The sequence below is a fragment of the Schistocerca americana genome, chromosome 1 (genome assembly GCF_021461395.2).
Source record: "Schistocerca americana isolate TAMUIC-IGC-003095 chromosome 1, iqSchAmer2.1, whole genome shotgun sequence".
Classification (NCBI taxonomy): Eukaryota; Metazoa; Arthropoda; class Insecta; order Orthoptera; family Acrididae; genus Schistocerca; species Schistocerca americana.
In genome coordinates this window covers 866,682,236-866,698,470 of record NC_060119.1, presented here as the reverse complement: position 1 = coordinate 866,698,470, position 16,235 = coordinate 866,682,236, and the positions used below count along the sequence as shown (strand labels likewise).

The following is a 16,235-nucleotide window of genomic DNA, read 5'->3' as shown; positions in this document are numbered from 1 at the left end:
TTGTGGTAAGTTCCTGTGGGACCAAACAGCTGAGGTCTTCGGTCCCTAGGCTTATACTCTACTTTAATGTGACTTTAATGTGACTTTCTTGTGCTAAGGACAACACACACACACCTATGTCCGAGGGAGGACTCGAATCTCCGACGGGTAGAGCCGTGCTGACCGTGTCTAGGCGCCAAAGACCGATCGGCTACCCCGCGCGGCTGTCAAACTTTACTAATATATGTACAAGTACGAATATCTGACACGCTACCGTCGCTACAGCCCGTCAGATACTGTCGCCACAAGTTACAGCGCTGTTTACACGGTAGCTGGACAAGTGTGAAACGATGCTCATTTAATTCTTACTGTGTTTCTGTTATGTGCAGGAAAATAAAATGTTGAAACTTCGTTACCGACATGAACTTGCTGTCCGTCTCTGGTATAAGCAAACCGACTTCTCAGGTTAACGATTTCTGTATTCTGTTTCGTGTGACCTACGGCGCTGCTGTGTCGTTGTAACGAGAGTGTTGTACATACTATGTGTGCCTCGATTATTGGCCACGTTACTCACTTGTAACACACGGTAATACGGCAGCGCTGTTCAGCGGATGCCTGCTACAATAGCGTCAGAGAAACAAGAGCGGCGCGCCAGCTGCCGAGCGATCAATAATGTCAGACCATGTGAGTGAAGGGATGTTTGTCTTCGACGCACGGTATCAAACCACGTCTGCAATCGTGAAAGGCATTCAGTTTTGATTTTGAACACGCATTTAAGTCGTTTTAGTTCCAACTAGAATCAGTGCAAGCAGAGTGCCGATTGTCGTACCGGTATACATGTCGCATTGCTGACGTAAAGTCTAGGTGTACCAAGGTAGGTGCCTGGTGCAGATCAGACGAGAACAATATTTAACACGGCAGGTACATTGTTTGTGTTTAATGACTTGCTTTTCTCGACGTTGGCAGAAATCCAAGGAGCAAAAGTCAGTTTAGTTTTAAGTGTTGTTGGCAAAGAACCGTAAGCCTATCCGTAGCACATAACCTTTTGCCGTTACTTCGTTTTAAGTCTGGCGTCAGTATTTACTGTTCGCCCATCAAAGAAATTCCTTACGAAATGCAATTAAACTTCGTATGTAAACCAGAACTATCTCCCATTCCTGTTTTCCTTTGTCGCAAATTCACATAAACTGGAAATTCTATATCTTCATAATAAAACCGCTAGACAGTTCTGTATTGGTAACACGTTTATTGTAGCAAAAGAGAGAAAAAATTCAACAGTATAAATATGCTAAAACCCTATACGTACACACTACTTTTAATAAGTGACTACAAAGGTTTATACAGCTACACTTCCACTGCAAACTGATCTCATTTAAGTGGCATTGGAATAATATGTAAGTTGTATCAAACTTACTGTAATGAAGAACTTTTTATTTATTTATATTGTTCATGAATTTGTACATTGTTCAAAACACAGCTATCCACATAGGCCTATTATAAATAAACGGCATGGAGCACTTTAAACAGATGGATTGGCAGCACTGATTATAAACCTGTTTGCAATTAAGTACTAGAAAATAATTGAGATTAAGAACGATTCACTCATTGAATTGTTATTTTTGAAATGAACCATGTTCTTGAGAAAATAGAAATTAATCTTACTTAATTTTCGTGGTCATTGTAATGCATTGAGCACTGCAGAACAGTCTATTACCACATCAAAGATTTACCGGGGCAAACTGCCACATTCTAACTGGGGTTCACACATCACAATAATTTCATCAAAAAAAAAAAAAAATATATATATATATATATTAATGCAGCATTCATTTATGGCAGCACCGTCCATTTTCTGCTGTCATAATATGTGATCCATATTCATCATTGGAAAAAGTGAGTCCATTGGACAAATGTGGTGGTTTGGTGTGTTAAGTCTGAGGATTTATCACAGTTGGCATTTGGAACATTTTCCTCTGTTGATGTGAATGATATTACAAGGTTTGCAATTAACTGTGATCAGTCTTCAGTACAATGGTGTCACTGTTGGAGATGAAAGAGTGAAGGTACTTTATTGCATTATGCTAATTTTCAAGGTTGCAGGGAAAGGGAAATTCACTCATCATTTTGTTGCTGCTGTTTTCATGTCAGAAGTCTAGTGTAATGCTGCTCTTTCCTGTTCAAGCCTCTACATCTAATAACTACTGCAATTTACATGCTGTTGAACCTGCTTACTGTATTCATCTCTTGGGCTACCTCTATGATTTTTACACCCTGTACTTCCCTCCAGTACTAAATAGTTTCCTCTTTGATGTCTAATAATGTGTCCCATCAACCAATCGCTTCTTTTAGTCAGGTTGCCACAAATTTCTTTTCTCACCAGTTCTATACAGTACGTCCTCATGGTTACGTTTCCAATCTTCAGCATTTTTATGTAGCACCACATTTCAGAAGCTTCTATTCTCTTCGTGTCCGAACCATTTACTGTCCATGTTTCGCCTCCGTACAAGGCCACACACGAGGCAAATACCTTCAGAAAAAACTTCCTAACACTTAAATCTAAATTGAGTCTTAACAAATTTCTCTTCTTCAAAAACGTTTTCCTTGCCACTGCCAGTCTGCATTTTATATCCTTTCTACTTCGGCCTCAAATAATAAAACTTATCTGTTGCTCTTAGTGTCTTGTTTCCTAATTCCCTCAGCAGTGCCTAATTTAATTTGACTTCATTCCATTACCCTTGTTTTGCTTTTGCTAATGTTCAACTTAAAGTTCATTTCATTCCATTTGTCTTTCAAGCACTTTGCTGTTTCTGATAGAATTACAGCAAGGAATTTATGGTATTTTTTCATTAGGCATGTGATAGTTAAAAGTTAAACTTACCATTGCTCCTGCTGCTTAATAGTTGTCATGTAGGCCTATCTTTTGATCTGAAGAAACATGATAACAACCAGCACAGTTAGAATAACCATAAATTACAAGTTAGAATTTAATTTTTGTGTGTAAAGTAAATTAGTTTACATCTTCTAGGCATGTGTCAGAATAGACATGGAGAAAAATCATTTTGGTGATATGAGAGAATATTCTGAAGATTTGTTACAAATTTGATGTTTAACATTTTACTCGTAGCTATAACCTTTCACTATGATTCCATAGTAATGTAACTTTATTTCTATCACTTGTTGTACATTACTATACGTCCTAATGTATGTTAGGTGTGTAACACTTTGCCCATAGGAAATTTAATTCCCGTAGATATTAAAAATTATTAAAATATACCACAAGAACACTATAGAACAAGAGTGAAGCTTATTTATTCTATGAATTCATTTTATCCACCCTTCACAAAAAGATGCCAAAGTGAGGTCCACAATTACTCTATAAAGCTACATTCATAAACACACATTAAATACCAAACAAGGCAACAATGTACTTAAGGCTGTGTTCATAAACAGACAATAAATATCAACCAAAGCTTCAGTATACTTATATCAACTACTTAACACATTGTATTCAGAAAAAACAACAGCAAGAATCTGTTCGTCCCTGTTGTCAGGTGCTGGTTCAGACAAAAGAAGGATCCTTTATTGTATGATTATATGATAGCGGAACAAACACTGGTAGCAGTTACTTCTGTAAAATATCTGGGAGTATGCGTGCGAAACGATTTGAAGTGGAATGATCATATAAAATTAATTGTTGGTAAGGCGGGTACCAGGTTGAGATTCATTGGGAGAGTCCTTAGAAAATGTAGTCCATCAACAAAGGAGGTGGCTTACAAAACACTCGTTCGACCTATACTTAAGTTTTGCTCATCAGTGTGGGATCCGTACCAGATCAGGTTGACGGAGGAGATAGAGAAGATCCAAAGAAGAGCGGCGCGTTTTGTCACAGGGTTATTTGGTTACCGTGATAGCATTACGGACATGTTTAACAAACTCAAGTGGCAGACTCTGCGAGAGAGGCGCTCTGCATTGCGGTGTAGCTTGCTTGCCAGGTTTCGAGAGGGTGCGTTTCTGGATGAGGTATCGAATACATTGCTTCCCCCTACTTATACCTCCCGAGGAGATCACGAATGTAAAATTAGAGAGATTAGAGTGCGCACGGAGGCTTTCAGACAGTCGTTCTTCCCGCGAACCATACGCGACTGGAACAGGAAAGGGAGGTAATGACGTAAAGTGCCCTCTGCCACATACCGTTGGGTGACTTGCGGAGTATAAATGTAGAATGTAGATGTAGAAGAGATACTATGTCGATATCATCAATCACATCTTGATCATTGTTCGTCATCTGGCCACACAAAGACGACCTTGTTAGTGTCTACAGAATCAGTCTCCTCAATCTCTTCATGTACCATAAAGTGGGGTGACCTTAAACATTTTAAATTCATTTTTGTAAATTAAACAGAAACTCCTGAAGACATTGACATTGACGATATTGACATGAAACTTTTTGGAAAGTTGCAAGAGGTGTTGCTGAATACGATAAAGCAGATTATACATTTTTATCCCCCACACCTAGGTTTTTTTTTTTTTTTTTTTTTTCGCCCCATGGGTCGGGGTCACTTTGAACATGGAAACATTTGCCTATTCTGTGAGAGTCATGTCAATTACTGTTAAATGGCACCCCTATCATATGAAACAGCATGATATTTTGTATATAAATATAGTTTTGAAAGTAACTTATTTAGAAAAATTTTAGTATTTTTTATGAGTTCATATGATTATGGCATAATTTTGCTAATAATGTAAATGGGTGCTGAGCTAGTTATGAAATACGAAAATTATTTAAAAACAGAACTTTTCAAAACAGTCTGTATGACTTTAATAAAAGAAATGAAAAAAAAGTTATCAAATTTTAAAGAATTACATCTGTAAACACTCTACAGGAAAGGAAGTTGCCACGAAAGAATGTCCACTCTAGCAGATGTCATAGACATCAAATTTAAACTCAAAATAAAGCCTTCCCTGTCTGTCTACTGTAGAATCAGATAGAATCCTAAAAATGCCATCTTTCTCAAATCAGACACATTGGGAACATTAGGCCACACAAAAAAGTCATGTGATTCCATCTTGGAATGCCATTTCCTCAGAAGTGAAATTTCATCATCAGTGATAACGTGTCCAACACTATTTCACACTTTTCTTTGAAGGAAACTTCACTAAAACATGTTTTCCATGGAGCTGATGTGTCAAATAATATGGAAGGCGCTGTTCAGAGTCACCCCTTGAAAGACAAGCCTTCATATTTTACTTTTATTACACCACCAAAGAATAAATTTAACATTTTATGCTTTCTGTAAATGTTCATTCAAGTGTTAACATTGCTCATAAAAACTCGTTTCAAATTCTAAACTCAAAAATGCTTCTAATAATAGGCAAATGTTTTTGCAGTTGTGAAGGAACTTACATTTCCAGAAAATTATTTTATTGTCTGACATTGGTATACAATGTTATTTCACATTGACTGTCATATCATCTGAAAGAATCAATTATTGGCAATATTTAACAACTTTGTTCTTAGTTCCATATTTACACACTAGAGTGCAACATTTATTTTAAAAAGACACTAAACTGCTGTTCAAAGTCGCCTCACCATTCAAAGTCACCCTGCTTTATGGTACATTTGGAATAACAACTGAGTTGTCATGTAGGCCTATATCACACAGAATTGATAATTACTGATGTGCTGTACATTGAAAGCCTTAATCACATTACAGATATTGTGTACAATATACAGTCTATCCTTACATGATACGTCACCAACAACTATTCATTCTCTTTTTTTTTTGTGACAGTTTGCAGTAAATTTGCTGTAGTATTGTTGCCTGTTTATTAGGTGACTACATTGCCCAGTGCTTGAGGAGAAATTTTATGAACATCTGTGTCCTGTTGCTGCTTTTTTTGTACTTGCTTTTGCTGACAATGCTTGCTTTCTCTAGTCCTTTTGCACTGCTCTTCATTTTCTGCCAGTGTTGCACTACTTCTCTTCTTTTGGTGATATTCTCTCTCTCTCTCTCTCTCTCTCTCTCTCTCTCTCTCTCTCTCTCTCTCTCTCTTACTTCTTAATTTTTCAATGTGTTTCTTCTTCACCTGCTAGCTTCATACTCCAGTTTTGCCAAATTACTCTCCCAGGTGTATCAGACATGGCCACTAGATTTAGTGGTTTTTGGAGTAACAACAGACTGTCACGTGCCTAACAAAATGAAACTTACAAAATGCAACTCCTCATCTTTGTAAAACAAACATTAGTAGATGAAAATTGATTCTTTAAGTTGACTTACGTGATGATGAAATTAGAGCATAGAAGTTCTCTCTGCACAGAGAAATTAGCTTACATCATTACACATGTTGTGAGAACTGCATGTCTAAACCTATTGTTGGCAACCATTTTCAATAATTTTGGCAATATTGCTGGATAAGAGTCACAGATGCTAGGTGCAACTATCAATCATACCAACTTTGGAAAATACTTTCCTCTTACTCTGGAAATAAAAAAAGGTAATGTCACATGTCTAACAAGAATTTTAAAATTTTCATCTTTGACAAGAATTTTAAAATTTTCGTATTTGCTGTTACACCAGTCTTGGTAGTATATGAATTTCTGGTGGCTAATTTTGTTGTATGCGGCAAATACATATAATCATCTGCCATTTCTTATTTCACATTCATTAGCTTCTTGAATAGTGAAATACACATATCTTGTCCAGAATATTGTGAAATGCCCCTACAATGTCATTTACAAACTGCAAAGTTGTTGTTGTAACTACTATGCATTTTTTATAACTTGTTTCTTTCGGATGCAGGCATTGCTGGTACTTCAAGAACTGAGACTCTTGTAGAATGTTGTCATGGATACATCAACGATTCAAGAGTTCACTTACTGTCACAGATTTGGACCAATGTTTTGGATTGCATTGCATATTGCTCTCCTGTTACTGTTCAATAATGTGCTGACAAAAGGTAGGTTTGTTACAAACTGCAGTATGCATCATATATTCATTAATATGCTTATGAGAAACTGAATCAGACACACTTACCTATTGGTGTGTGGGAAGTCTTCAGACTCGTAATGGTGGCATTGTGTTATGATATGGTCTCAACAAGACAGTGACTAAAGCATTAGTGAGCAGTCCTGATTTACGACTACTCAGCTGCTGATCACAAGACATAATATTGATCATTACTGGGTGTCACCCAATACCCTCATATTTGTGGAGTGTTCCTCAAACTATTTTGACATAATGTGGGAGTGATGGGTTGGTAATGCATCTTGCCAAAGGTACAGATCACACATAGAGTATCACAAACAGGATCACACGACCAGACATTAATTTTCTACAAATCAATCGCCATTGTGAAATGATGGCAGGAGTATTAGGGACCTGTTTCATGCCACATAAATGCCCCCAAATAAGAATACATCCAGAACCTGCCTAATGTTGCTCTGTTGGGATACATCACCTCATGGTTTTCTGTGAAATCATACCTTACCTCTGGTTTCAGTAACATGTTTGGCAATTTGTCAGTACTGGTAATTTTTACTTATTCATTGAGTGCCCAATGCCAGTATGACACATGGTAATTGTATGAGGGTGTTATTTACTGTTGAATTAAGTGCATCATGTATTCATTGTTGCAATCTGCAGTTGTCATTACCAGCCACTACATCAACATGCTGTCATGTTTAGCACATTACACAGTGGTGCATAAAAAGCTCAGTTCTGTTACAGGCCTGGAGATATAGTATATCATGCACCGAACACCAGGGAACTGACTGTGGGAAAATGCACTGGCATTTTTCATCTTATTCTTCCCTGTACTATTTATGCTGATGACTATTATGATATCTGAAAACACCCCACTCGCTTGAGTGCCATAGTCTTTCATTTGTCATGATGTCTGGAAGCCACTCTTATGCAACCAGAGATCAACCTTTAGACCTTCAAATGGCCCTAATCTTATACTGTGGTCAAGAAACATGTTTCTTCTTCAAGATAGGCTAACTCAGCTGTCAAACTTTCAGGGTCTGAGATGACATGGGTCCTATGACCCAGTGTACAAATTACCCCTTGTTCCAGCAGCTCCATACTGAAATGAATGTTCAGATGGATTGGATATATATATATATATATATATATATATATAAAAACAAGACACACAAACAAACACAAACTATATATATATATATATATATATATATATATATATATATATATATATATATAGGGAAATATTCCACGTGGGAAAAATATATCTAAAAACAAAGATGATGTGACTTACCAAACGAAAGTGCTGGCAGGTTGATAGACACACAAACATACACACAAAATTCTAGCTTTCGCAACCACCGGTTGCTTCGTCAGGAAAGAGGGAAGGAGAGGGAAAGACGAAAAGATGTGGGTTTTAAGAGAGAGGGTAAGGAGTCATTCCAATCCCGGGAGTGGAAAGACTTACCTTAGGGGGAAAAAAGGACGGGTATACACTCGCACACACACACATATCCATCCACACATATACAGACACAAGCAGACATATTTAAAGACAAAGAGTTTGGGCAGAGATGTCAGTCGAGGCGGAAGTGCAGAGGCAAAGATGTTGTTGAATGACAGGTGAGGTATGAGTGGCGGCAACTTGAAATTAGCGGAGATTGAGGCCTGGTGGGTAACGGGAAGAGAGGATATATTGAAGAGCAAGTTCCCATCTCCGGAGTTCGAATAGGTTGGTGTTGGTGGGAAGCATCCAGATAACCCGGACGGTGTAACACTGTGCCAAGATGTGCTGGCCGTGCACCAAGGCATGTTTAGCCACAGGGTGATCCTCATTACCAACAAACACTGTGTGCCTGTGTCCATTCATGTGAATCGACAGTTTGTTGCTGGTCATTCCCACATAGAATGCATCACAGTGTAGGCAGGTCAGTTGGTAAATAACATGGTAAATAACATGGGTGCTTTCACACGTGGCTCTGCCTTTGATCGTGTACACCTTCCGGGTTACAGGACTGGAGTAGGTGGTGGTGGGAGGGTGCATGGGACATGTTTTACACTGGGGGCGGTTACAAGGATAGGAGCCAGAGGGTAGGGAAGGTGGTTTGGGGATTTAATAGGGATGAACTAACAGGTTACGAAGGTTAGGTGGACGGCGGAAAGACACTCTTAGTGGAGTGGGGAGGATTTCGTGAAGGATGGATCTCATTTCAGGGCAGGATTTGAGGAAGATATATATTTGGAAAAGCTATTTGTGTTCTCTCTTCCATGAGACTAAACAACAAAAATGTAGACTACGTGTCTAAAAAAGCCATATATATATATATATATATATATATATCGCAACTCCATATGTGTCTCTTCATAGAACTGGTCATTGAATAAAAAGTAAGTGGAAGTCAACAAATGTCAAAATTGTCTAATTCAGCACCAAACCTAATGTCAGTTAACTGTAACAAATCAGGCAGAGGAGTGCAAGAGAAGAAAGAGACCATATCAAAACTTGCTAAAAATCAGTCATGCAAATGCTGGAGGCTATCTAACCCACGACAAGGGCAGTTCTACTGTTAGATTGGACAAGCAGGTTTATTTAAAAAGATGCAGTGTTTGCTGTCTGATCCAGCATATCGCAGACTCAATGCTAACCTGACAAAAAGAGTTGATGAGAAGACTTAAACTATCTGAAAAACAGTTCATTGTCACAACAGACTATCAAGAGACTCCATATAAGAGTAGCACTTGCTATCTACATCCTCACTTATTTGCTGGATGTATTCCATCTCTGTCTTCCTCTAGAGTTTTTACTCTCTACAGCTCCCTCTAGTACCCTAGAAGTTATTCCCTGGTGTCTTAACAGACATCCTATCATCCTGTCCCTTCTCCTTGTCAGTGTTTTCCACATATTCCTTGCAGCACCTTCTCATTCCTTACCCTATCAGTCCACCTAATTTTCAACATTCTTCTGTAACACCACATCTCAAACGCTTCAGTTCTCTTATGTTCTAGATGTCCCACAGTCCATGTTTCGTTTTATACTAATAGACTTCTCCTGGCCAGGAATGCCTTTTTGGCACTGATAGTCTGCTTTTGATGTTCGCATTGCTCCATCCATCACTAGTTATTTTGCTACCTAGGCAGCAGAATTCCTTAATTTTATCTGCTTCATGACCATAAATCCTCATGTTAATGTTCTTGCTGTTTTCATTTTTGGTACTTCTTACAGCTATTGTCTTTCTTTGATTTACTCTCAGTCCATGTTCTGTACTCGTTAGACTGTTCATTCCATTCAGCAGGTCTTGTAATTCTTCTTCACTTTCACTGAGAAGAGCAGCGTCATCAGCAAATTGTATCATTGATATTCTTTCACCTCAAATTTTAATTCCACTCCTGAACCTTTCTTTTATGCCCATCATTGCTTCTTCTGTGTATAGATAGAACAGTAGTGGCAAAAGACTACATCCCTGTCTTACATACTTTTTAATCCGAGCACCTCGTTCTTGGTCTCCCACACTTATTATTCCTTCTTGGCTCTTTTACACGTATATTACCCATCTCTCCCTATAGCTTACCCCTATTTTCCTCATAATTTTGAACATCTTGCACCATTTGACATTGTCAAATGGTTTTCCATGTCAACAAATCTGATGATGTCTTGATTTTTCTTTATTCTTCTTCCAGAGCCACAGTGTATTTTGGTGTCGTATTGTAACCCACACCAATAATAATAATAATAATAAATTATTTATTTGTCCATAACAACTTTTATGGTCATGGTCATAGTCGGTTTATAAACATATGAATATTAATAAGAGTTTAGAAATAAAGATAAATTATACACAACAACATTAAAAATCTTTGATGATGTACAAACATTTATCAATTAGCATTTGCTGTAATTTTTTCTTAAATATGTTTTCATTTAATAATTTTATGTTATTTGGCAGTTTGTTACAAAAATGTCTTCCAACAGAAAATGGACTATGATCTGTTGTTCTTTTATTACTACATTTTATGTGGGAATCCTCTCTTTTTGTTGTATTATGATGATGGATTTCACAATTGATTATACTATGCTCTATATTTTCTTTTAAAACAATGTAGTCCTGAGGACATATGATGAATATGCTGTTAATATTTTATATGTAATGAAGTATTCTCCACAGGACTGATGTTTACTAATATTAGCTATTACCCAGATTGCTCTTTTCTGAGGTCTGGAAGTCCTATCCATGTATACCATTGGTGCTCCATCCCAAATATTAATACCATATTATAGGTGGGAGTGTATGATACCAAAATAGATTTGTCTTAAGATGGGTCCCACTATTATGCTAGAAAGGCATTTTAAAAGGTAGATGTTACAGGAGATTTTTTTTTACACATGTAACTAATGTGCTGCTTCCATATAAGATGTTCATCCACTATAATACCCAGGAATTTATATTAATCAATTGTTTCAACAGGTGACTCTGGTTGAGCATCCAGTTTTCTTGATTTATAATTTAGCAGGAATTCCATCAGAATTGTAGTGTCCTTATCTAGTGCCAATTTGTTTTTTGTGAGATATTCTGTGGTGAGGCTAATGGTCTCTGTATTATTGTGCACTGCTGACTGTTTTGTAGAGCCCAAACTTATGAAGGAGGTATTGGCGGCATAATTTACTTTGTTTAAATTTTGTGGAATTATTGTATCATTTTGCTGTACTCAATAAACAAAAAAGGCCCAATAATGCTTCTCTGAGGGACTCCATGGTTAAGAATTTTGTAAGACAGTTTTACTGTGTGCATGCATCCCCCAGTTGCATGATACAGCTTAACACATTGTCTCCTGTCAAGCATGGTAGGCTCTTAACAAATCTAATGGCACTCCTCTGATTCCATAAGTTTCTAATTTATATAGAAGAATACAATGATTTACAGAGTCAAAAGCCTTGGATAGGTCTAAAAAGCTGCCAATAACTATGTTTCCATCATCAAGTTTATTAAATACTACTTGAAAAAATGTAGCTAGAGCTATTATTGTAGACTTACCCTTCCTGAAACCATGCTAACAGCTTTTTAATAGATTGTACCTGCAGAAAAATGATTCAAATTGATCATGAAGCAGCCTTTCCAACAACTTACTAAGTATTGATGTTTTAGGTGTATAATTTTGTATACCAGTAGTTATTCCCTTTCTATGCACCAGTCTCATTTCAGTGAAGTTAGGAACTGACCACTGACTGAAAGATCTGTTTATTAAATGATGTAGTGATCTGTTTATTAAATGATGTAGTGGCCTTATTAATTCATTACTGCATTCTTTCAGAAATTTGGCTGAGATGTCATCCCAGCCAATGGGCGTATTTGCTTTTAAGTTGCAAATGGTTTTCAGTATTTCCAATTCTAGAACATACCTCAGGAAAAATGAATTACTGACATTATTAGGATTTAGCATGTGTGGTGGGTTGATCGCATCCTCCCTACTCATCTTTCTAATTTGCCTACGAACCACTCACATTCTTCCATTGGGTCACTCAGCAGGTTTTCATTGCCTCTTATTATTATGTTATTGCACACTGCATTGTTGCTCCCCCTGCTTTCCTTATTTACTATACTCCATGCTGTTCAACTAACATTACTGGAGTGCCTCATCTGTTCTGCATACATCTGTGCTTTTAATGGCTTGAGTGGTTCCCTGTACATTTTTCTACAGGCTTTGTATTTATATTGAAGGTACTGCAGTTTGGTGCCTCCAAAAAAGAATATATAAATCCTTTATATATTCCTTTACCTTTATCACATTAGGGGGAAGTTAAGGATTCTTGGAACTGTCAGTTTTCCTTAGTATTTTGACCACTGGGCATGCTTGATTAAGACAATGGGCTAATGTTGTACAAAATTTGTCCAACTTTTCATTAATATCTTTTGTTTTGTATAGGCCTACCTGATGCCAGTTTATGTGTGGCAGGGTTTTCTTTAAAGTATGATAGGCTAGCTTTCTTTCATAGATAAATAGGTCCCCATGATATACTATTTCTTTGTCTGTATGAAGCTTAGGGCTAATGCACTATGGTCTGAAATATGGTTCTCAGCAGTTCTAACTACAAGGTCTTTCTTGCTTAAGTTTGTAATAACATGGTCAATACATGTCTGAGAGTCCCATGTCATTCTTATTGGTGTTGAGTTCAGAAGGGTTTAATTATAGAACTTTAACACATAAATATATCTAAGGTAATTTATACTTTTAGTTAAGAAGTCAATGTTCACATCCCCTAATATTATAATCTGTTTTGTTATGAGGTGAGATTTTATCAACAAGTTCCTCTTGATGAAAAAAAATTTCTTCCATGTTACTGTTGAGGGATCTGTACAGACTAGCTATTGTTAACCTACTATTTCTTAGCTTTATTCTTATTGCAACATACCAATATACGTCAAGAGCTCCTTGTGACAATGGCTGGTATCCATCCCTGAATGTGAGTGAGTGAGCAAATCAAGCTGACAATCCCCACTGAGTATTGCTGATGTAATGGTGGCACTAAGTTGTGTACTGAGCAGGTAGAGAATGGTGTGCAGTTGGTTTTCATGGAGACTTATGATACAGCACTGCCCGTTGAATGAGGTTGACTCATAAATACTGAGGTAGAGCATCAGCTCTGCTTGTACTGACACTTTCTCCCCATCCATGTACAACTGGCTGTTGAAAATCCACTCTTTCCTCATGGCCTTGCCATGCAGAATGGAATGATGTCACCAGGAGGTATTCCACACAGTTCTCTAAGCTGGACTGATTATTGAATAGCATTAAGAGTCATTATCTCTTCCTAAGTCAAGGAAGTCCCATGATTGTGAAACTTTTCATGAGTGCTTAAATTGTCACTTCGGCAGTTGTTATGTTTAAGTTCATTACACTGCAGAGGCTGTGGGTAAGCTCTGATGGAGGATAGTGGAACGGGATGAGGCCTAAGCTGCTAGGAGGTCGCAGAATCCCTTTATTAATTTATTACTAGCTCAAACCCTCATCTGGCTGTGGCTGAAAGTTGAGCTTCGATCCACGCATCCCATGGCAGTGAAGCACTGCAGTAGGATAGCAGGTACTGCAGTGCTAAGTGTAGACAAGGCATGGCATGGTTTTACATCACAGAAAGTTCCGGTCAGTGGACAAACTGTGTCAGAGCTGACGCAGCTGGCTCACACTGCCTGCTGAGTGTAGGATGCTCAGTCCCGGCTGGCCATGTCAAGTGATGTGTGCAGACATCCAGGGAGTGAGGACTGAACCAGTGGCTTCCTGGTAGTGACTGGATGGCTTAGAGGGTCCCAGTTTGAATCTCAGCCCATCGGGCTGCAGTAGGCCCCCTCGGCAAGTGCTGATGTCAGGGTGATGGCAGAGTGACGACAACCTAATGGTGGTGGCATGAACTAAGACAGTTGATGACTCGATGATTCACTGTTTTGATCCATCCCCAGGCTGCCTAGATGGCCGATATTTATTTGTGGAAAAACAGGTTTATTGTGGTGTTGCATCGACATAAGTTACATATTCTGTATGCCAAAGTGCCCTTGGTTACACTAATCATCCAGGTACTGCCCGGCAGGTAGATGATGCTGCCTGTTGACACTGTGGCACAACACTGGGACAATGTATTGCCATAAGTTGTCTGCTTTATGACATAGAGCCGATCTACATTGTTCATGGGAAGGAGATGGCAAAGCTCACATGTATGTATTCCCACAGGTGTGTGGAGATTGGTGGTGGGGTGAATTCCTTTGGTGATGTGGTCAAGTGCTTAACATTGTCACTACAAATGTTGACTATTGCCATGCTGTCCTTGTCTCTTGTATCCAATAGTCACAGTGTAGTAACACGATTCACGTTTCCATCGCACTTCACCTAGTGTAGACCGGGAACTGTCTGCTAGACCTGCCCGATGTGAACTGACTGGGCCCGGCCCGTGCTGCCGGAGTTGTTGTTGTTGTTGTTGTTGTTGTTATTGTTATGCCAGCAGAGGTCGCGTCCGAATTCTCGCGTGCCCTCTGGTGGACAGGACTCTACTTGCAGCAACTACCGTCCGTGACGCGCCGTGCCAATGTGCGCCTCCCGCGATCTTTCTGGTGGCTACAGCACTCCTCCTCCTTCGGGGGGTGCAGCCACTGTGATCCACTGCGTCAGAAGGTGGAGTGTCGGGCCGGAGCAATGACCTCCACATCCATTGGATGGCCGGAGTCGAGGGGATCTGCCAACCCTCGAGCCAGAACCTTCGAATACGGCTGGAAGTGACCCACACGAAGGGGCCCCCGTCGTCCCACAACCGGAGCCCAGGACAGAACGGGCGACAAGCTGTCGAACGCTGGTCCTGTTCCACCTCGGGAGGGTCAAGACCCAGCGGCGGGGACGAAGGGGAAGGGACGACCCCAGGTGAACCAGCCTCCTGAGAAACCGGGCCAGCTAGGGGGGCCGGCTCTCACTGTGGCATCTCGAACGATGGTGATGCCAGTGCTGGAGCTACTGGAGGCTGCCAAGGCTGAGAACCATCGCAGTGCGGCAGAGTCACAGCGGGGAGAGGAGGTAACGTCCCCTGTGAAACCAACACAGGTGCCGGCAATGGGGAAGCCGGTGTCCGAGAGGTCGGAGGGTGGGTGCCCGAACATGGATGTAGCTGATTTTGGTGACGACGTACCACCCGGTCCCCCGCCTGCAAGGTATAGAGCCGGCGGCCATGTCGGCGCAGGACCACCGCCGGTATCCAACGTGGATTGCGACCAAACCCACAGGCCCAGACTGACGTACCCAGTGGAAAGCCAGGCACTCCGTTTTGTGAAGACTGGCGAGGACCAGGCCGGAGGAGGTGCAGCAGAGTCCGAGGTTGACGCCCATGGAGGAGCTCTGCGGGGCTGCGTTCTCCCATTGGTGTGGTCCGGTATGCTGTCAAGAAAAACATCAATGCTTCCCCTGCAGGAAATTCGTGCACATACTTTTTCATCTGCGTCTTAAATGTGCGCACCATGCGCTTGGCTTCCCCATTCGATTGTGGATGGAAGGGGGGAGAGCAAACGAGCCGAATAACGAAGCGCCTACAAAAATCCTGGAAGGTCTGCGAAATAAACTGCGGTCCATTGTCCGAGACCAGGGTGATTGGCAGACCTTCCACAGAAAAGATTTTTGCTAGTGCCTGGATTGCAACTTCTGAAGTGGTTGAGGAGCAGCGAACCACATATGGGAATCGGGAATAAGCATCAATGACAATGAGCCAAAAGCCATTGAGAAACGGGCCCGCAAAATCAATGTGAACAC

The 16,235-nt window shown here is 39.9% G+C and overlaps 1 protein-coding gene across 1 annotated transcript in view; it reads left to right on the top strand.

Moving 5' to 3' along the window:
* Positions 1 to 621: 621 nt before the first annotated feature.
* Positions 622 to 16,235, top strand: part of LOC124547051 — a 41,038-nt gene continuing 25,424 nt past the window's right edge. The window contains exons 1-2 of the mRNA XM_047125081.1: positions 622 to 853; positions 6,780 to 6,936. Of these exons, the coding sequence (XP_046981037.1) occupies positions 6,825 to 6,936 (112 nt within the window). The 5' untranslated portion in view covers positions 622 to 853; positions 6,780 to 6,824. The remainder of the gene's footprint in view (positions 854 to 6,779; positions 6,937 to 16,235) is intronic.